The sequence below is a fragment of the Scyliorhinus canicula genome, chromosome 13 (assembly GCF_902713615.1).
Source record: "Scyliorhinus canicula chromosome 13, sScyCan1.1, whole genome shotgun sequence".
In the NCBI taxonomy this organism is placed as follows: Eukaryota; Metazoa; Chordata; class Chondrichthyes; order Carcharhiniformes; family Scyliorhinidae; genus Scyliorhinus; species Scyliorhinus canicula.
The window spans coordinates 8,113,874-8,136,733 of record NC_052158.1 but is presented as its reverse complement, the minus strand read 5'-3'; the positions used below and the strand labels follow the sequence as shown (position 1 = coordinate 8,136,733).

The window sequence follows — 22,860 nt, the reverse complement described above, 5'->3', positions numbered from 1 at the left end:
TAGTTTTTGCAAATCAATGCACATTCTCCCTGTGTCTGCGTGGATTTCTTCCGAGTGCTCCGGTTTCCTCCCACTGTCCAAAGATGTGCAGGTAGCCATGCTAAATTGCCCCTTCATGTCCAAAAAGATGGGGTGGGGTTACTGGGTTATCGGGATAGAGTGGAGGTGTGGGCTTAAGTAGGGCCGGGACAGACTCCTTCCACACTGTTAATTCTATGAATATTGGGGACAATTCTCCAGCCCTTATCGCTAAAGTCGGCTCACGCTGCAGCTTTCCCAGTGTTGGTTACAGACAAGGAATGTAAATCTATTGACTCCGGAGTACTGGAAGATCATATCATCCATCATGGGAAGTCTCCTCCGTCACAGGAAATCTGGAGAATTCTCCCATAGTTTCTAGTGGATGTGGTGTATGTGCCTGTGATATTGTCAATGTAAATAAGAATGGCCAGAAGGGATTAGTTGGGTGGGAAATAGAACTGTGATAGATAAGAGTCATAGATGTTTACAGCATGGAAACAGGCCCTTCGGCCCAGCTGGTCCATGCCGCCCAGTTTCTATCACTAAGCTACTCCCACTTGCCTGCATTTGGCCCATATCCCTCTATACCCACCCGGCCAATGTAACCGTCTAACTGCTTTTTAAATCATACCCGCCTCTACCACTGCCTCTGGCAGCCCGTTCCAGATGCTCACCACCCTCTGTGTGACATTAGTACAGCAATAGAATAAGTTAATAAGCTGCATAGATCTAATTGCCTGTGTTAACTTACTAATACGTGAACTAGCTAGAAATTATTCACCTATTATTAAACTCATTTGTAAGTTGATTTTTGTAGTTAGATATGTATAACAAGCATCAGAAATTAGACAAAAGTGGTGTTCAGATGGTGAATTATGCACTAAATAATTACAAATATTTCAATGTTAAACCCTTACCAAATTGTTTAATAGCCTTGTCAAGTTGGAGTTCTGGTAAAAGAAAAATCGAAGAAACATGAATTGAAGTTAATATTAAAAATGATTCATTTAATCGGACATTCTTTCACTTACTAATAATATAAATAAATTGGATTAATTCTGTTTGGAAAAAAAACATCACCAGCACTTTCCCCAGAGCCCCATTCATCAAGTTCATTCACCTTCAGCTGCTTAACCAATGCTACATTTTGTCCATTTGGGTCATTCAGTGAACAAAATATGACTGTTAACCTAGTCTGGAAAATGTGATTGTTAGCTTAAGGGCCAGAATTTTACATTGTTCAGCCAGGCACGCAGGAGCCTCCTCTCCTCCTGTCCAAACAAAAACTATAATGGCTAAATTATTAAATATAGAAATGTAAAAGAAAAAATGTCTGCTTCAGTTCCACATTTTTATTAAATCCTGAATCTGTATTCACCAACGTCACTATTGAATTGAAATCATACCTTTGATGTTTTTAAGTTGTTTCACAACCCAAATGATTCCAGCAATTAAAGCTACTATTAGAAAACAGAGGACCACCGATAAAAACACCAGCCAGCCTGAGACGTTCGGGAAGAAATCACCTGCAAAGTAAATTTTTTTTAAAACATTGAGGAAATTATAATTTTAACACTTTTCAACAAAAACATTCAACGGAACACACAACGGAATAACCATCATTCCCCCCAAACACAAACCCCAACCAACATGGCTTATAAAAACACACAGCCCTTCCCGGCCCTCCCGCCATTGGTTTTTATGCCCTTATTCATCACTTCCATGCTTCCCCTTTCCGCCCCCCTCCCCCATCCCCTTTCCCTCTCCTCCCCCTGCTGACAGCCTAATTTTTATCGAAGAAGTCGATGAACGGCTGCCACCTCCAAGCGAACCCCTCTAACGAATCCCAAATTTAATTTTCTCCAGCTTGAGAAACCCCGCCATGTCGCTAACCCAAACCCCCGACTTCAGGGGGCTTCTAGTCCCTCCAGCCCAGTAAAATCCGTCTCCGGGCCAACAGGGAAGCAAAGGTCAAACCGTCGGCCTGTCTCCCCCACCTGGGCTCCCCAGTTTTCCGACACTCCAAAGGTCGCAAGTATATTAATGAGATGATACTCTCTGCAACATAGTCCACAATGATCATTCTTTTAAAGTTCCTAATATTAGCAATTTCTTTTTCTTGGTACCCATCCTCCTCCCAAGCACTCAGTCTTTCATTTTAATATTGTATGAATAATGCAATCTCAGGCAGGGATGGGTTTCTCATTTTTACTCTCTTGGACCAGACCCCAACAGTTGCTGGGATAACTGGACAGAAACCCCAATGTTTTATTTCATTTTGTAAGACTGTGAGGAAAGGATAGTTTGTTCCAGGAGTGGTTTCATGCCAAATATGGATATGGTATATTAAAATTAACTTTATTATTAATGCAGTATTACTAATTTTATCATCTCTAAGAAAGTAACTTACAATTACTTATCAAACAATGCAATGAAAACAATAACCCATATGCTATCTCAAACAAACCCATCTCAGGTCATAATCCATTTTTAAGTACAGATCGCAGACCCAGGCATACTTGCTTAAGATATCTTCTTTGGGGCTGTTTTAAGAGGTAGACCTGAACCCTGTCAGAACCACGCAGAATCTCTGGCTGAGGTCTTCAGAAACTGCCTTCATAGCTTGCTTTCCAGCCCTAGATTAACCTCACTGTCTGCCTGATAAATGCCTGGTATCCTAGCTCCTCCCATTAGTTACATCATCTTACGAAGCTGAACACGTTTCCAACTATCAAATCCCCAGGGAACCCTCTTAGTACAAACAAAAGTCCATTGATTAGCAATTTATCTGTAATTCCTACATTCATCACAACATCTAATCCTGCCCACACTGACTTTGGATGTGCCCCGAGCGTAAAATTCAGGCTTGTCTGTTGCAGACTGCCACATTCTAACATCCAGGGCTCTCAAGGCTGAGAGTCTGGGGTAATGACACAAAATTCCACCTTGAGGCCTTCCCACCATTTCTACCGAGGGGCTGGAACCCATGTAAAATCCCTCAGGCTGTCTGCATCCGAGACTGTTTCACATGAAATGTATATTGTAAATATAAACTATAGATGTGAATGTAGTGAGGCAGAGTGTCACAGACAGTACTGAAAGTGAACTATTGTGAAGGATTGATTTTATATACTGTCAAATCCCAAGAGTTATGTCATATGCTTCCGTGGATTTCATGAATAAAGTACATTTTGGGAGAAAAAATCTCTAGTTTATAATTTACAGACCTGCTATCTGAATTGCTGCTTCCTCTTCTTTTTTTAACAGATTGTTCTGTATGAGGCACTTGAACCTGTTTATTGAATCTTTTGATACAGCAACAGAGCTCTGGACGTTTACAAGACCTTTTGCGTCTATGTGGTAACTCATTTCAGATGGTGCTGCTAAGTTCTGTCCAGCTCCATGAGTCCACAATATCTGTGGCTTGGGGAACCATCCATTAGATTCACATACAAGCTGAATCCTGTTTTCACGGTATCCATCTACGTAGATCCAATGCTCACGTCCTAAAGCTTTAATAATAAAAATGCATGTTTGCAGTACATAACACATCAGAGATATTCAGTTATTATTGAGTGGTAATATAATTGGAATATATCTGTGAAATGACTCATAGCATATGAACTAAATTTCATCTCAAAATATATTTTTATCTAACAATCTGGCAAATAACATAAAAGGGAAATCCAATGTCCTCCAGAAGGATATAAATACTAAAAAGGTAACAGAAGGGGTCAGGCTGATTTGGAATCAAAAGGGATTTTATGATTGGAGATAGAGGACATGGCTGAGATAGCAAGTGAATATGTTGCATCAGTCTTTACCAAAGAACAAGATGCTGCTGAGGTCATACTGACAGGGGACGTGGTTCAGTGACTAGATGAACTAAAAATTGATAAAGTAGAGGTATTAGATAGATTGTGGAGGCCTTTGATAGGGTGGAGTGGAGGTGTCCATTCGCAGTGCTGGAGCGATTCGGGATAGGGCCGATGTTTGTGTTGTGGGTTAAGTTGTTACACCAGGAACCAAAGGCTAGTGTCCAGAAAAATAATGTAAGCTCGGCTACTTCTAAATGCACAGGGGAACCAGACAGGAGTGCCCTGTGGTGAATGTGATTCACACTATATATTGTTGCCAATATCACTCCATGTATATATGTTCGTTGTCTACCCATTGTAAGTGCAGTTGCACTATCCGACCACCAGGGGGAGTCGCTCTGGGAGTACACGAGAGTTTGTACTGGGCTCCTCCCTTGGCTCCGCCCAGGATTCCTCCCCAAGGACCGATGTATAAAGATCAGTGCCTTAGAGCCAGCCTGCCAGTTCACCTGAAGTTCAACGACGAATAGGCTGGCTGTACTGTAAGTGTATTAAAGCCTCTGTTCAGATCCAACTACACGTGTTCGCTGAATTGATGGTTCCATCATGCCCTTTGTCCCGTCTCCTATTCACATTGACGATTGAGCCTTTGGACATCGCCTTGAGGAGCTTGGATAAGTGGAGGGGGATAAGGAGGGGGAGGAAGAGGAGCATAGGCTGTCTCTCTAAGCCGACGACCTGTTGCTGTACGTCACAGAACCGGTCCTGACAATGGGGGACATAATGACGTGGTACTGAAAACAGGCTGAGAAGATATATATATATATATATATATATATTTATATATAGAAACTGCTGGAAACCCTGGCTAGAATCAATCAAAAGCACTCAAGTCAAAGCATAAACCTGTTATTGTGATGGACTATGATTACCCACTCCAAGTCTATGAATATCTAACAAACTTCCAGACACAGGTGATCAACTTTGCAGCATGACGATGAACAGACAACAGAAGCCATCAGACTCCGCAATGAGCTGATGGCTGGTCAGACAAAGGGAGTTTCAGAGGACAATGGGTCTTAATTGAACCACCATCGATAAACAGGAGTATCCTGTATTTCCCATTAACCAGTTGGGGTCTGGCTAGGACAATGACCAGTGGTGGGCGTACACATATGACTCAATCCAAGCTTCCCAGTATAAAGAAAGCAGCATCGAACAAACCTAGCGAGAAGCTGAGAAGCAGGCACAACCATCGTAAGGGCCCCGGGTTTCAAACCCAGAGAAGACATCCACATCGAGTGATCGAAGCCCGCCAGCCTCCATTACTAAGTGCGGGTAAAACCCAAAGCTCAGCTGTGAGGCTGAGTCATATTTTCTTGAGTAATAGAATTGTTAATAAAATTGCGTTAAACTGTGAACCTGTTTTGTCCTTTGTTCATCTCGCAATTAAAGACACCTGGGTTAAACTTTGAGTAAGTAAACTGGTTTCAGATTTAAAGGTCCAACAATGAGGATACTAAAACAGTTTGGAGCTTTTTCTGGGTATAAACTGAATTGAGACAGAAGTAAATGTTTTCCGGTCACCCCTCCGGGGAGGGTAACTAATTTGCGGGTGTTGCCATTTAGGCTGATGAACTCGCATTTCAGGTACTTCGGAGTACAGGAGGCAAGGCATTGGGAGCAGCTTCGGAAGCTACATTTTACAAGCTTGGTGAAGGCAGATCTACAGAGATGGGATAGTCTCCCACTGTTGTTAGCTGGGCGAGTGCAATTGGTGAAGATGAATATTTTACCACAGTTCTTGTTCCTGTTTCAAAGTGTTTCTGCCAAAAACGTTCTTTGTAAGGGTAAAAAGTGTGATTTTGTCATTTATATGAGGAGGGAAGAGGGTGAGGATTCGAAGAGGAGTCCTACAGAGGGACCGGCAGTCAGGGGGGCTGCCGAACCTGCTTTACTACTCCTGGGCGGTGAATGTGGAGAAGGTGTTGGGTTGGCAGAGGGGATCAGGAATCTATTTGGGTAAAAATGGAGGCCAGGTCCTGTGAGGGCATGGGAATGCGGGCGCTGGTGACGGCCCTGCTACTGCTTTCCACGAGGAAGTTTTCAGGGAACTCGGTGGTGGTGGTGGTGGTGGTGGCTACGCTAAAAGTATGGAGGCCATTATGGCAGCACTTTAAAGCAGGGAGAGGGTTGAGGATGATACCGATCAGGGACAATCATATGTTTGAGCCGGCTCGGGTGGACGGCAGGTTTAGGGGTGGGGGGAAGAGGGGGTGGCTGTAATGGGGTATTTGTTTCTGGAGGGGAGGTTTGTGAGTTTGGGGGAGTTAGTGGAGAAGTACGTGCTTGCGCAGTTGGAGGCATTCAGGTACTTGCAAGTCGGGAACTTTGCCATGAAGATTTATTTGAGATTTCCGGTTGCGCCACCCGCGTCGTTGGTGGAGAGGGTACTGTCGCTGGCCCGGTTGGAGAAGGGTAAAACTTCAGGTATCTATGGGAGGCTGCTGGCGGAGGACGGGGCCTTGTTGGAGGGGATTACGGTAAAATGGGAGGAGCTAGGGGTGAAGTGGAGAAGGGGGTGTGGTGTGAGGCCTTTCGGAGGATGAATGTCGTTGCCAGGTTCGAGTTCATAGAACTGAACGTGGTGCATCGGGCACACTTAATCAGGGCAAGGATGAGTCGGGTGTTTGAAAGGGTAGAAGATAAGTGCAAGCGGTTTTGATGGGACACATATGTTCTGGGCATGTCCTAAGCGAGCGAACCTCTGGGGCTCTTAACCATGTCAGCGATCTTCGGCAGGGAGCTGGAGCTGGGTCCCCTAGATGCCATATTTGGGGTGTCAGAGTTGCAGGCGGGAGCAGATGTTTTAGCCTTCACGTCGCTGATTGCTCGCAAGCGGGTTCTGCTGAAGTGGAGGTCAGATTCTCCACCCAGTGCCTCGGCTGGGAAACCTCCTAGACATTTTGTACTTGGAGAAAGTTAACTACACACTGAGGGGTCGATTGGGAGGTTCTACATAAGATGGTACAGTTTTGTTATGCATTTTAAAGAGCTGTTTATGGTCAGCTGTTGGGGGGTAGGGTGGTTGTTCTTGTTTTTTGTTATCTTTTTGTATTATAAATATAAAAATGTTCAAAAAAATATTTTCATTAAAGAAAGAAAAATTGTGGAGATCTTGTGGTGCAGTGAGTCTCCTCTGCACCAGGCACTCCGATGTCAAGTCCCAACTAGGACTTGGTGACCAAGCGAGGTGTGCTCATAACGCGGGAAAACAGGTTGAGAGTGTCAACCTGAAAATCCTTCCAACACGCCAATGGAAGGCGGTAATAGCGGGACCGACTCCTGGGGCTGGATTCTCCCCTACCCGGCGTGACGGAGGATCCCGGAGTAGGGGAGTGGTGCCAACCACTCAGGGGTCGCGCCTCCCCAAAGGTGGGGAATTCTCCCCACCTTTGGGGGCCAGCCCCGCGCCGGAGCGGTTGCCACCAGAAGACCGGCACAAAAAACCAGCGCCCCCGGCAGTGGGGCTGGCCGATAGGCTTTCGCCGGTCCGCGCATGAGCCGGCAGTGACATCAGCGGCAGCTGGCCGCTGACGTCACTGCCGGCGCATGCGCGATGTGGGGTTCTCTTCCGCCTCCGCCATGGCAGAGGCCGTGGCGGCCGCAGAAGAACATAGTGCAGCAAGGGCACTGGCCCGGAGTCTGAGCGGGTTGCCCCGATCGCGGGCCAGGCCACCGTGGGGGCACCCCCCGGGGTTCGATCACCCCCCGCCCCCCCCCCACGACCCCGGGGGCCTGTTCGCACCGCTGATCCCGCCGTTCCAGAGGTGGTTTAAACCTCGGCGGCGGGAGAGGCCTCCCAGCGGCGGGGCTTCGGCCCATCCAGGCCGGAGAATCACCGCAGGGGCCTCTCCAATCGGAGTGGCGAGATTCCCGCCACCACCACTTCCCAGGTGGCGAAGAATTTCTGCCACGGCAGGGGCGGGAGTTTAGGCGCCCCCAGGCGATTCTCCGACCCTGCTGGGGGTCAGAGAATTTTGCCCCTGGTCAGTCACTCATGATGAGGAGTTGCGCCCCTTCAAGCTTTAAGCCCCCGACGACAGACTAGTGATCTGTTCCGAGAATAACCTCGCTATGGGGACAGACAAAAGTCTGCCTTAGAGCACACTAGGTGAAGGAAGAGAAGAGAAGGAGATTAGATAGGCTGGCTATATTTAAAGTTTGTAAGTTACTATTACTAGATGGGAAACATCCACATATACTATGGGAAGGAAGGGTGGAAATCAGATTTAAAGTAAAGGCATACAGTTTGACAAAAATTAGCAGCAGTCCTGAAGATTGGGAATATTTTGGTCTCCTTAACTCAGGAAGGATATACTTGGCTTGATAAGGATGCAGCACATGTTCATTCGATTGATTCCTGGGATCAGAGACTTGACTGGAGAAATTGAGTAGGACATGGGGATACAAACATATGAACTTGGAGCATGAGTAGGTCACTTGGCCCCTTGAGGCTGCTCTGCCATTCAATAATATCATGGCTGATCTGATGGTAACCTCAACTCCCCATTCCCCCATACCCTGAATAATCTTTCAGCCCCTTGTTGTAGGATAAACCTATTCTCTGAAGTTCAGACAGATGAGAATTGATCTCAGTGTGACACATAAAACTCTCAAGAGGGTTTGACAGTGTAGATGATGAATGGCTAGTTCTCCTGGCTAAAGATTCCAGAGCCATGGTTGCCGGTGGAATCACGGTCTCTGAATAAGCAAACAGCCATTTAGAATAAAGATGAAGAGAAATTTCTTCATTCAAAGAGCTGTCAAACTTTGGCATTCTCCAGTGTGGAGAGCTGTGGATGTTCAGGACATTAAAGATGAAGATTAATAGAATTTTGGGCCAAAAGAGAATCAAGGGATATGGGGATAGGTGTGGAAGGTAAAGTTGAGGGAAAAGCTTGATCATGATCTTACTAAATGGTGGAGCAGACTGGAGGGGGCAATATGATCTACTCCTGCTCATTTTAATTTTGTCACATTTACCCATTTGCAACAGCCATTTTCCTGATAGTAATTCACCAAAAAAGAATTTAGCCAACTCTACTTTCGGATAGAAATATAACTGCTTCATGCAGGCATACTCTCCCCTGGTACAGGAATAGTGGACCTGCCAGGGTTTCTGCTGTACATGAAGTTATTTCTTTATGAAAATATTGCTGCACAAATATCGCAACAAAGTGAAGATTTTTGTTGAGAGAAGCAATTGAATTTTGACCAAAAGGGTTTTAAAACATGTTCCTAATTTGTACGTTGTTTTTGTAAGTAGATGTGTTCACTAACCTCCAACTTTCAGCTCAACCGAACTTTCTTCAATATCTTTTTCATCATCAACTATACATGTGTATTTCCCCTCATCAAACACTCTTGTGTTCTTTATTCGAAGAGAAACATTTCCTTTGGCCACTTCTTCTTTATACATTTCAGTCCTTCCTCTGTAATCCTTGTGTTGAGCAACAGTGTCATCTTTTCCGTTCCTATACACGTGTACTGGTAAACCAAAATCCGATTTGAACCATTGCACCACCATATTGCTGACGAAGCTTTCTGGTATAAGCTGACAATACAATAGGACATCTTCACCCACAATAGCGACAACAGGATGATCTGGTCCAGTAACTGTGAATCTACCTGTGGAATTATTGTTTGATGAAACAACTTCAACTTGTCTTAATTATAATATTTTAAAACGAGTGCTGTCATTAGAATCCATTTTAATCAATTAGAAACAAATCCCTTCATCTATCATTCAATGTTGCTGTTGGGAGAAAATACTTATTTTTCTGAATCACTGTTTTCCAACAGACATTGTCATGGTCTCCATGGAGACTTACAAACTAAAAAACAAATTAATTTGCTGAATAACCCCTACAAGAAAACCAAACGACAAGATTTCAATTTTATACTTTAACAATCAGATAAAAAATCAGCATAAATGAACCATGAAAGGGGAAGCACGGTAACACAGTGGTCAGCACTGCTGCCTCACAGTGCCAGGGACTGGGTTCAATTCCAATGTTGGGTGACTGTCTGCACTTTCTCCCCGTCTTCACTTTCTCCCCGTCTTCACTTTCTCCCCATGTCTGCATTTTCTCCCCGTGTCTGCATTTTCTCCCCGTGTCTGCATGGTTTCCTCCAGGTGCTCCAGTTTCCACCCATACAGTGCAAAGATGTGCCGTTTATGTGGATTGGCTATATCTTTTTATTAAAACAGTAAAAAATAGAGACAAGGCCAAATGGTACAAACACTAATTTTGTGTTGGAGAAACAGGGTACCCTCCCCTCAGTACCAATATATGGGGAGGGGAGGCAGGATACTCTGATTATTAAAACAGTTCACAACACAGTTGTACTAAAAAACAAACGGTACATGCACTAAACTTTGCGCTGGAGAGACCAGATACCCTCACCTCTGTGCCAACAGAAGAGAAAGGAAGGGGTGGTGGTGGTGGTGGTTTGGGGGGGGGGGGGGGTAGTTGGGGTGTTTGTGGAGGGGGCAATAGGACTCTGCCTGAAACATCTACGGAGGCAGAAAAACAAAAGAACCTTCAATTAAGATGTACCAGATTCCGGGAATCCCCCAGAGCGGGTGAGGGGCGACACAGTGTCATGCTAAATTGCCCCTTAGTGTCCAGAGATGTGTAGATTCGGTGGATAGGCCATGCTAAATTGTCCCTTAGTGTCACGGATTTCAGCCACACAGCTCCGAACCTCACAGATATTATTCCAGCGTTTCTTCTTTGAGGATTGAGTTATCAATCCTCACCTGATAACAGTTGCCAACAAAACTGTTAGCATCAATTTGGCTCCCATTAGTCTATTCGCAATCATCAACAATGTGGTGGGAGGCACCGCGACAGTGCTATCAAGTGACAATAACCCCCTGACTGAGGCTCAGTTTGGGTTTCACCAAGGCCACTCAACTCCTGACCTCATTACAGCCTTAATCCAAATATGAACAAAAGGACTGAATTCTGAAGAAGCGTGAGTGACTTTCCTTGACATCAAGTCAGCACAAGGAGCCTGAGCACAACTGAAGTCAATCGGGGGAAAACTCTTCTTACCGAGCAGCAAGGTTGATTCTGTTTGTTGGAGGCCAATCATCTCAGTGCTGGGATATTACCACATAAGTTTGTTAGGAGAGTGTCCTATATTAATATTGCTAATGGTGGGAAATGAGTGCATGCTCACCTTGTGATTAAGAGCAGCTGATATTAACTGGGGAAAGGTTAGGGAACATATACAAGAACCAGTTTGCATCTGTGGGAGGGGTGGCTGAGTGGAAAGGGAAGAACAGTCTGTACTTACGTTATGCAGGGTTTTGTGAATAAATCCATGTGAGAACTGGCTCCAGTTTCCTCCTTTGCCAGAAAGCTATTCAGCAAATTAACATCTTAGGCCCGACCATCTTCCGCTGCTTTATCACTGCCCTACCCGCCATCATGAAGTCAGAAATGGGGATTTTTGCTGATAATTATGTTGTGGGCCAGGGTTTAGAAACTCCAAATTATATTATGAAGTTCACCTGACCTATAACTTTATGTTGAATTTGGATAGGACAAGCACAAATGCCTTCGCTGCAGGTGTGATTCATCAGTCTTCCCAGACAGTTTAATCAAAACAAGCTTTATTCTAAGAATGTAGTTAACATATATATATATAAACAGACAGCAAGATTTTTTATCAATTACAAACAAAAAGACACCACACAGCTACAGTAATCTATGTATAACACTTAACGAATTCCCCCTTAACTGTTCCAATTCAGTAACAAAATCCAATAAACCAAATATCCCTTTTCAAGGACATGGCCCAGCACTCTGCATTCTCACTTGAATTAGACTGGCTTCCCCGGAGATTCTGATCCTGTCTCAACCAGACGATTCAAACTCCTTCCGGAAAACAAACTATATCTTTTAAGTTACCAAAGCAGGTAGCCACACCAACAGCCTTTTCACTGGAACAGATATTTTAAATGAAAATAGAGGAGACAGGTAAAACACTTATTTTCTCGTCTGAGTCCAAACTGAAACTGAAAAAAACTCACAGCCACAGCCTAGCTCCACCCACAAAATGACACCAGTAAAGCCATGTGATTAGGCAAAAATCTTTCTTAAAGGGACCCCCACATGGTGTATATGCGCAGGAAGTGCTGCCAGCTGCAGAAACTTGAGCTCCGGGTTTCAGAGCTTGAGCAGGGGTTGGCGTCTCTGTGGCGCATCCATGAGGCTGAGAGCCACGTGGATAGCACGTTCAGAGAGGTGGTCATACCGCAACTTAAGGGCCTGGAGGCAGAGGGAATGGGTGACCACCACGCAGTTCAAGAGAACTTGGCAGGTGGTGCAGGGAGTCTCCTGAGGCCCTGCTCAGAAATCACTGTTTGTAGCGGGGGAGTCACACAATGTGAGTATGGGAGCAGCTGTGTTTTCACCAGCTCCGGCTCTGCTCATCTTTTAATGTAATCTTTGTGCACATTTCTATGGTCTTCTCTTGGTAGACCTGGTTTGTATTCTGTCCTGAGAATTGCTGGTCAGGGTTTCATCATGATAGAACCGGGATACAATACTTCCATCCTTGTTTGCTTGTAGTGGCTGGAGGGAGTTGGGACGGAGCTCTGCCTTTGGTGGTGCAGTTGCTTTTGGGCGGGCTCCCACCCTGACAGCAGGGTGTGCATCAATAAATGATGGCTGCCAACGAGGGTGTTGTTCTTGCTGAAGGTGTCTGTTCTGCGGTGCAGGTCGTCAAGGCCCAATTCCAAGGGTTGCAAGGTGTTTCCATGGAAGTTTTGGAGGCACACAAGGAGGTTTTTGTGAAGGAGAGAGCATGGTCCCTAATGGGAATATACCTCCGGCAGGTTGAGTTTCTGTTGCATGACCTGTCACCCATCCTGGCGGAGTCAGGAGAGAGAGGGAGAGGAGGAACGGGGAAGGAGTGCTGCTGAGCTTGGTTCCTGAGGTGAGGCGGTGGAGAGGTTCTCGATCGAATTGAGTGCCATGTTGTTTCGGGCATCTTGATTTGGATGCTGGGCAACTTAAAACTCAAATGTAATCCTGTCTTCAAGGCCTGGGTTGGGTTGTCCTAGTCCTGTACTGTCCTGTTCCAGATGTCGGTCAAGAGGGATTGGAGATCACCGAACCAATCGAGCAATTCCCCCCCTCTGCAGCAGCCGATGCTGTTGACAGCCTGTTCTCTGATGGGATGACATTCTGTAGTCTCCGATCACAGTAATCCTAGAGAGATCCTGAAGAGTACTCACTGATCATGATCCTGCCATATCCTTGATTTCTGCTTTCTTGTTGCGATAGTGGAGAAGTATTTATCGAGAGGACTGCCTCGCATCTCAGCTATTAACCTGGACTTTGTTCCCTGATGATTATGCTGTTGTCTATTTTGTCAATTTACACCATTTACAGGGAAGTGAATAATGTGAGTGTGATGTCCTGTACCGTTGGTTATCCTGATTGGTCAAGGCGAGTATTAAATTAAGGATTTGTGCGTAGTCTTTATCCTAAATATATAATGAAAAAATGAAAATGAAATGAAAATCGCTTATTGTCACGAGTAGGCTTCAATTAAGTTACTGTGAAATGCCCCTAGTCGCCACATTCCGGCACCTGTTTGGGGAGGCTGGATTGGGAATTGAACCGTGCTGCTGGCCTGCCTTGGTCTGCTTTCAAAGCCAGCGATTTAGCCCAGTGTGCTAAACCAGCTGGAGGAAGGGGGATGCTTTTTGTTGTCTCCCCTCTGTCCCGTTTATCACGAGCAGTGAGGGAAGTGCTGCTATTGGGTTGGGCAGTTTTGGTTTTTCCTCGCTATGTTCGAGGAAGAGCTCACAGTTAGAGCTTATTGCTTTGGGTTTTTTCATATATTTATTTCTTCTAATTTTGCTTCAGTGCTTCTTCCCTTTTGGATCTCGGTGGACTACGTGCTATCCTGATGAGGACAGAGTTATTTCCACTCTGGGTCAAGTCAGTCTTTTCTCTGTTTTCTCTGCTGTCGGAGTTCTGCTAAGGCCGATGGTGGCCATGTATCCTGTATATGATACCACAGGCCGTGGTCTAGTTTGGCGCCCACTCTCCGGCAGGGTTCTATTTTGTTCTCTTCTCTTATTTCGATATGTGGTGTTGGTTTTGACTGGGGCACAGCCTGGTGGGTTGCTGGCGAACCCGGGTATCGAGAGGAAGGGGGGGGGGGGGGGGTCGAGACTCCTCTCACAAGGGCATCTTGACTGTTTGTCTTCCTCAGAACTGGGTTTCGCCTTGACTGGGACCCAATTGCATATCCTTCCTTGTTGTGAGGGTGGGAGGCGTGCTTTGTCCTGTGTGGGACTGTGTTGGTGCATCCTCAGATGGACATAGGGTTCGGTGGGGGTGTGGAAGTCCTTATAATCGCGTTCTCTTTTCACTATGGCAGTGTTGAGCTAGGCCAGGCCCGCGACAGTGGTCGATTTAAGGGATTGCATTTTGGGATGACAACTGGCAAGCCAAGTGTGGCTGAATCTGCACCTGGGTGGGTGGTGATTCTAGGATGGAACGAGAATTGTGCCCAATAGATATCCTTTTTCTTCCCCTGTGGTTTAGTCGGCTGGCTCTCATCTAATTGTAATATTTTGGGCAGTAGCCCGAGTATCCAAATGATTAGTTTTGATAGATCTTGTTCTTTCATTTCACCATTTTTCTTTTTGCAGAGACTCCCAGAGGTGTTGCTTCTGGTATGTCCCTCACCTTGCATTGGTTTTCTCTTAAGCCAGTGGCAGTGATGTAGGATGGCAGTACTCGGTGTTGTAGACAATTGGTGCAGGCCTATTGTTGTTTCATGGTATCATTTTGACCCGTGAGGCACACCACTTACTAATGACTGAAGACAGGCTACCCTGGGGTGTAGTCCATTTGGTCCAGGCGATTTATCCACCTTCAGACCTTTCAGTTTTTCCAGAATCTTCTCCTTAGTGATGGCCACTGTTCTCACCTCGGCCCCTGCTTCTGCTGAAATTCTGGTATCCCACTGGTGTCTTCTATTGTGAAGACTGATGCAAAGTTCCCTGAGGTAAACCAGGCATTGGGATCTAGCCCCTCCCCTTTGGAGACCTCGGCGAACGCCGTTCAGTGCTGGTCCCCACAAATGGAGACCAGGCGGAATGGCACTTGTGGGGGTCTTCCAGGGGATCAGAAGCTCCCAGGTGCATCCACTGTGGGCAGAGTGGTATCCTGGCACCATCAGCCTGATAGCTAAGGTTCCCAGGTGACACTGTCAGCTGGCAGGGCATTATCAGGGTGCCAGGCTGGCCGTGCCAAGTTGGCATTTTTTGGGTGGTATTTGGGCCCGGGGGTTCACTGTGAATGTTGGGTGGGGTGCGGTGGGAGGTGGGGGAAAGGCCCCACCCTTTACAGGTGAGTTGGGAATTTTGGGGGTTTCAGAGGCCGTGTCCAATGTCGAGAGATTGGGATGTCATTTCAAAAGGGAGTCCTAATCTCTCCCTGCACCTAGGGGTTTCAGCGAACGGAGCTCCACAGTACAGGAAATGGGATTAAGTGCGGCCTTGGCCACGTGTTTCCCACTGAGGCCCCGTATACAACCGGAATCGTGCTAGATAGCCCTACAGTGAAATACGCGGCTAAACGCGCTCGCTTTGGGACATAGTTCCCATTTGGTTCAATTGTGCCCAATGCGTTTGGCCAACAGTGTTGAGAAGGTGAATGTCTCAGTCTGAATTTTTGTAAGAGCGAGCCATTTGCTTCCATTCCAAAGAGTGTGGCAGTTGAAGAAGATTCAATGTTACCACTAAAAATATGAATGATGCAAAATGTTTTGTCCGTAACAAAGCCAATTTAGTACACAACCGGTACATATGAATTGGAGAGTGTTACAACATCTTGGGCGAGTGCGCAGTCAATTCCGACCCGCTCAGGCCCCAGAGTCCAACACAAGTCAATTAATCAATAATTATGCTCGAATGGGCAGCACGGTGGCCTAGTGGTTAGCACAACCGCCTCACGGCGCTGAGGTCCCAGGTTCGATCCCGGCTCTGGGTCACTGTCCGTGTGGAGTTTGCATATTCTCCCCGTGTCTGCGTGGGTTTCGCCCCCACAACCCAAAAATGTGCAGAGTAGGTGGATTGGCCACGCTAAATTGCCCCTTAATTGGAAAAAATAATTGGGTAATCTAAATTTATAAAAAAAAAATAATAATTATGCTCGAATAATGGTCAGTTACTCCCCAACTTTTAGTGCCCACCCTCTTCCTAAACACACACAAGACATACACAAGCAGAGGGAGATGAACGCGGAAAATAAAGGAGTATTAATGGAAGGTTAATGCCCTTGCTTCGGATGTTGAAGTTGCCTTTTTAGCTGACTGTCCTTCCCCGTTGCGGAGTGATTCAGAACCACCGGATGAAAGACGAATGAGGATCTTCTGGCTGGAACATTCAGCCTGACTCCCCAGACTGTGGGATTCCATCTGGGGAGTCATTTTAGCTCTTATTAACCACAAAGAACAGCCTCAAGTTTGTTTCATTCTTATTCATCTCCAACTCCGCCAGAACATCCAACAGCTTGTCTGAGATAAACAGAGTATCAGAGAAGTTGCTTCCACGAGATCTTAGAGAGGTCTGGTAAACTTGCAGAGAAAGGACAGAAACCACAAAGTTCCCTCCAGCTCTGTCTTCTGGCATTAAACACTCACAGGCTTGATAGAGAGGAATAGCTGGCTGCTCCGTTTACCTGGAGGTATTTGAGAAAGGTCTACCATTTTTAGGGAGAGAGAGAAAATTCCAAATTGCTTTCATCAGCTCTGAGTTCATACCGAAACTAGGTACAGCCTTCCTGTCTTTGGCAGAACATTCCAGAATGGTTGACACCCATCAGCATCGACTATTAGCTAAAAGCCCAGGAAAGTAAACAGCTCATTGTCTAACAACCAAGTCCACCAAGATGAGTCATCATTGATGCCAACACATCCGGTTGGATTCCTTTCTTTCAAGTTGAAGATTAAGACCATCTTAAAGGTAGGTGCTATTAATTATCCAGGTCCAAAAATTATGAAAGCCAAATCAAAAGAAAATGAAGGGAATAAACAAGGAAAACAGGGTATAAACATGAGAATCCTTACAAGGTGCTAGGACAGTATGGCATTTATCACAACATTTTGATAAATCTTATGATAATTTAACTTTGGGTGGATGGAAATGGGTGAAAGCACTGGACCCTGCAACGGCTATGGGCCCTGACAATATTCTGGCAATAGTACTGAAGACTCATGCTCCAGAACCTGCTACACCCTTAACCAAGCTGTTCCAATACAGCTAAAACACTGGCATCCACCTCAGGAATGGGCAATAAATGCCGGCCCAGCCAGGGATGCCCACATCCCATGAAAGAATAATTTTTTTAAATGTTATGGAAGGAATCACCAACAGTGCTATCAATTGGCACTTACTCAGCAATAACCTGCTCACGGACGCTCAGTTTAGGTTACGCCAGGGCGACTCAGCTCCTGACCTCATTACAGCCTTGGTTGAATCATGGACAAAAGAGCTGAATGCCAGAGGTGAGGTGAGAGTGACTGCCCTTGACATCAAGGCAGCATTTGACTGAGTGTGACATCAAGGAGCCCTAGCCAAACTGGAGTCAATGGGAATCAGGGGGAAAACTCTCCACTAGTTAGAGTCATACTGGCACAAAGGAAGGTGGTTGTGGTGGTGGGAGGCCATTCATCTCAGCATCAGGATATCACTGCAGGAGTTCCGCAGCTTCAGCTGCTTCATCAATGACCTCACTTCCATCATAGGTCAGAAGTGGAGATGTTCACAGATGACTGCACAATGTTCAGCTCCATTTGCGACTCCTCAGGTAATGAAGCAGTCCATGTCCAAATGCAGAAAGACCTGGACAATATCCAAGCTTGGGCTGATAAGTGGCAAGTTGCATTCGTGCCACACACGTGCCAGGCAATGACCATCTCCTACAAGAGCGGATCTAACTATCTCTTGACACTCAATGGCATCACCATCTCTGAATCCCCCACAATCAACATCCTGGGGGTTACAATTGATCAGAAACTGAATTGGACGAGCCATATTAATACTGCGGCTACCAGGGCTGGTGAAAGGCCAGGAATCCTATGGCGAGTAACTCACCTCCTGACACCCCAAAGCATGTCCACCATCTACAAGGCACAACTCAGGAGTGTAATGGAATACTCCCCACTTGCCTGGATGAGTGCAACTCCAACAACACTCATGAAGCTCAACACCATCCAGGACAAAGCTGCACGTTTGATTGCTCCCCCTTCCACAAACATTCAAATCCTCCACCACCAACAAACAGTGGCAGCCATGTGTACCACTGACAAGATGCACTGCAGTAACTCGCCAAGGTTCCTTAGACAACACCTTCCAAACCCACGACCACTACCATCTAGAAGGACAAGAGCACCAGATACCTAGGAACCCCACCACTTGGAGGTTCCCCTCCAAGTCACTCCCCATCCTGACTTGGAAATATATCGCCATTACTTCACTGTCGCTGAGGCAAAATCTTGGAATTCCCTTACAGCACGGTGGGTGTACCTATACCAGGGACTGCAGTGGTTCAAGAAGGCAACTCACCACCACCTTCTGACGGTCAACTAGGGATGAGCAATGAATGTTGGCCTAACCAGCGTCAGCCACATCCAATACATGAATATAAAAAAGGATATGATGTAAGATTTTAAATAATAGCAACATGTCTTCTACATAAAGATGGTAAGTGTACACGAGAGTGAATAGACTTCCAGTTATCAGCTGATAAGTCTGAATCAAGATCTTGCTCCCAAAGAGATTTTAAGGTAGAAACCGATGGGCAAAGCAGTGAAAAGTTTAGAGGCTGGATTTTGCGGTCCCCAGCTGCGTGTTTCTTGATGGCGTGCCCTTCGCTGGCAGTGTGATTTCTCCAGCCTGGCTGCTTGTCAATGGGATTTCCAATTGAAATCACCCCATATCGCCAGGAAACCCGCAGGGAGGGGTGCACTGCCAGCGTGAAAAGAGAATTCCCACCGGCTGGAGAATTCCGGCCTAGAGAATATAATTTGGAAATGAACCCCCGAGCAACATGCATTTAGTTCTAATATGAAATGAAAATGGAAATAAAAATCACTTATTGTCACGAGTAGGCTTCAATAAAGTTACTGTGAAAAGCACCTAGTCGCCACATTCCAGCACCTGTTCGGGGAGGCTGGTACGGGAATTGAACCGTGCTGCTGGCCTGCCTTGGTCTGCTTTAAAAGCCAGTGATTTAGCCCAGTGTGCTAAACCAGCTCCTTAATATAATATCAATCGGTGATTTAGGGGGCAATGAAGAAAACTGAGCAATTATTTGCACACAAAATCTCTGATTTGTAAGTAATTGAAAGAAGTGTGTGCAGAGCAGATCATACTTCTGAGAGAGAGTCAAAAGAAACAAAAACATTATTAATATATAAAATAACAAGGGTTTTGATGCCTTTTGTCTGTCAGATGTGAAAGATGGAATCGTCTAAGACAGCAGAAATAAATAATTTGCAACAGCAGGTTTGAAGAAAGAAAGGGATTGTAGCCCAAAGTGTGTTCTGAACAAAGTGTGTCCCAAACCTTACCTGACTGTCTGACAGCAAGGTTTGAAAAAACTTAACTGGTTGTGAAATGAATGGAGGAGTACAGGCAGAGAGATGTGCATTGACAGAGGCTATCTCCAATTGCACCCACACTAAACTAGCTGAACCTGAAGGAAGTCAACATAAATATTTCAGATATTAGCAGACCAATACCAAAACTGAACATTTGGCAGTACCAGGCCTGGTGGCCTACTTCTGCTTCTAATTCTTATGTTCTAATTCTTCGAGAAAATCCTTTCTCGAAAAACTTTAAGATTTCTGGATGTTTTCATACACCAAATAAAGAAAAAAAATGCTTGGGGATAAACAACTGAATGAACTGAAATTAGAGTACGTACTTTAGCAAAATATTCACCTTTATGGAATTTATACAACCAACTAAAGAAAAGGGTAAATTAGAGGTATGAGGTCCTGCTTCTTACGTTGCAACAAAGGATTAAAGTTGAGCTTAAAAATGTCACTAAGGAGTTGAGTAATTAAATTCCTAAATATTTAAAACTGTTTATTGAGACCTCGAAGAGGAAGGAGGTTCTTGGCAATAGACATAATAGGGAATCAAAATCACTCTTCCACAAATTAATTTTAAGGCCTGAAATATGACCAATCACTCAAGAAGAGAGGAAGTATGTGGGAGAGATGAGGCCAAATCAGAGATGTAAAGTAGACAATCAACATATAGGGAGCCTATCTCATATAACACCCTGTATATCTCCACAGGTCCACAGTGAAATTGCCAGGAGCTCAATAGCAATAGTGAAAAGTAGTGAAAGGGGACAACCCTGTCTGGTACTTCAATGAAAGTCAAAGAGTGGATATTATTTGTACATACTGAAGTAACCACGGGTCCAGAAAATGGGTCCAAATCCAAACGTTTGAAGAAAAGAAATTCCATTAACTCCACCAAAAGCTGTATCCATAGTTAGAAGAACCCCAGGAAAATAAGTTGTTGAATGTGTACATATATTGAAAAACACCTTAAATTAGAGACGGAGTCCCTGCCCTGTATAAACACTGCCTGGTCAGGAGTGAGCAGAACTGTCTTTTCAAACTCTTGTCTGAAAATGTTAAGTGTTTGTCCAAACCAAAAAAAAGTTGGGAGGGGTTATTGGGGTAAGGGGAGTTGAAGTGACGGCTTAAGTGGGTCGGTGCAGACTCAATGGGCTGTATGTTCTATGTTCAAGTCAACTGACCAAGAAACATTCAAATTCTGAAATGACCTATGTTTATTTCATGAGACACAGTTGCACCCTCATATCAGAATTTTGTGTTCTACGTTATCTATAAATGTAATGAAATGTTAATATTTCTTACCATATATAGAGAACGGAATCACAAACAGTAAAAGCACGATAAGATCAGTTCCTTCCATCTTGTGAGATCTTAGCAGAATAACCATGTCTGATACATAGAAAATCAACACAGCTCTCATTAGGTATTAGAAATCTTCTCTTCTGTATGTAGTATTCACATATCAATATTAAACAGGCTTTGAATCTTAAACCCTGTGAACATATTCCACTTTGCAGTTTAATAGAATTCAGCTTATTCCTGACCCAAAGAATTATTTTTACACTGACTTAGTCGCAAAAAAGGGAAATATATTTTCTTAAAAGCAGGGCCATTTGTTCAAAGTGAGAGGTTTACAGAACCATGTCGAAGGTGAGGCGGGGAGGGTGCAGGGTGGGGGTGTTCAGTGTTGGGGGGTGTTCAGGGTGTGGGGGTTGGGGGGGTTCAGTGCTGGGGGGGGGGGGTCAGGGTGTGGGGGGGTTGGGGGGGGGAGGTTGGGGATGATGGGGGGGGTTGGGGGGTGATTTGGGGGGGGGGTGTTCAGGGTGTCGGCAGCTGAAGTCACCGCTCTCGATGGTGAAACATCGGCGATGGGACAGAATGGAATCGGAGCTTTTAACACAAGAGAAACTCTGAAATTAAAGATCTGTTTCCAGAAAGGAGGCGTCACAACTACCGACAGGGTTATATTATTAGGAATATAAATGTGTAAAGTTTAATGTAATGGCTGCCACAAGACTCTGTTCCTCCTTTTTATTTCCGTCTCTCTTTCTGGTCGCTGTGTTTGACTCTGACGGTTTCAGCTTTGAAATCTCCTCTGGCTCCCATTCCCTTATCCTGATAGGACCCAGTTCCACTCTCCCTTCAGGATTACAGACATTTTAGAAAGTTTCTCACTTCTCCCTGGACAATCTCCAGCCGCTCCCAGTTCAATTCCTTCCATTTGATCGGCACCTTTCAGCCTGAATAAAAAATACCCAATCCCACAGGAAATAAACCCTCCCCAAAATAAAGAAGATTTGGGACTCACCTCTGACTTTCCCACAACCTGATCCAAGATTTTCTGCCTTTTTCCAACATCTGTGAAGAGTAAAAATGTTCCCAACAACAGCTCGTCCCTCGCTGCAAACTTTTACTTTCGGTTTTCACTGACTTCCTGAATTGAGAAACATTTCCTGGTTTGGACCCAGTCTGTAATCGCACATCGATCACTATTTAATAATAATCCCCATTCACAATGTGTGGCCTCAAAACAAGGATTTCATTCAGAAAGTGAATATTGTTGAATATATTTCACGGGGGCACCATCATTATTTTCGGGTTTATTTGAATGCCACACTTTGACTGCAGTGAGATCTGGATTGGGTAAGAGGCTGAGAACCACTTGTCCAGAATTCCAGAACATTCTCCCTCAATCACTGTAATGAATGGTATCAGTAGCTGCTGTAACGGTACCTTACCTTTAATACATTGGCCCTTTAAGACTGGGTTTGGAACCCTGGGGGACTCGGCCTCTGGCTCCGCCCCCAGGAAACGGTATATAAGGTGAGTCTCACTCGGCAGCATGTGGTGAGCACACTTCTCGGCTGCTGTTCAGTTCTCTGAGGATTAAAGCCTTTAAATAACCAATCTTCTCTCCTGTGTCGTAATTGCGGGTATCTCAATCACTGACCCTGCCTCACAATCTCACAGCCTCACAACACTGTGTGAAGAATTGGTTTATTTTGTTCGATTCTAAGGGCACGACTCAGCAAACTCAAAGTCTGTTTTGGGAGTGTTTGCCGAGGAGTTTTGCGATGGCTGCGTTGGCGAGATTGTGGCCAGTATTGAACCGCATTTTGTGCCAAAAATGAGCCCTCACGAGATTCTCAACATTACTGAGGGGTCACTGAGGGGTGTGTCCCAGACAGATCGACATTGCTAAGGCTCTGCAGAGCACGGCCCAGTCACTGAGGGGTGTGTCCCAGCTGATTGCGGACCAGTGCTGAGGCTCTGCAGAGCACAGCCCAGTCACTGAGGGGTGTGTCCCAGACAGATGGAC

The 22,860-nt window shown here is 45.3% G+C and overlaps 1 protein-coding gene across 1 annotated transcript in view; it reads right to left on the bottom strand.

Annotated features, from left to right (window-relative positions):
* Positions 1-22,290, bottom strand: part of LOC119976454 (butyrophilin subfamily 3 member A2-like) — a 45,148-nt gene extending 22,858 nt beyond the window's left edge. The window contains exons 1-6 of the mRNA XM_038816990.1: positions 21,850-22,290; positions 20,844-20,930; positions 9,183-9,530; positions 3,249-3,533; positions 1,428-1,547; positions 914-971 (exon numbers count right to left, since the gene is read on the bottom strand). Coding sequence (XP_038672918.1) covers positions 914-971; positions 1,428-1,547; positions 3,249-3,533; positions 9,183-9,530; positions 20,844-20,928 — 896 coding nt within the window. The 5' untranslated portion in view covers positions 20,929-20,930; positions 21,850-22,290. The remainder of the gene's footprint in view (positions 1-913; positions 972-1,427; positions 1,548-3,248; positions 3,534-9,182; positions 9,531-20,843; positions 20,931-21,849) is intronic.
* Positions 22,291-22,860: the final 570 nt, after the last annotated feature.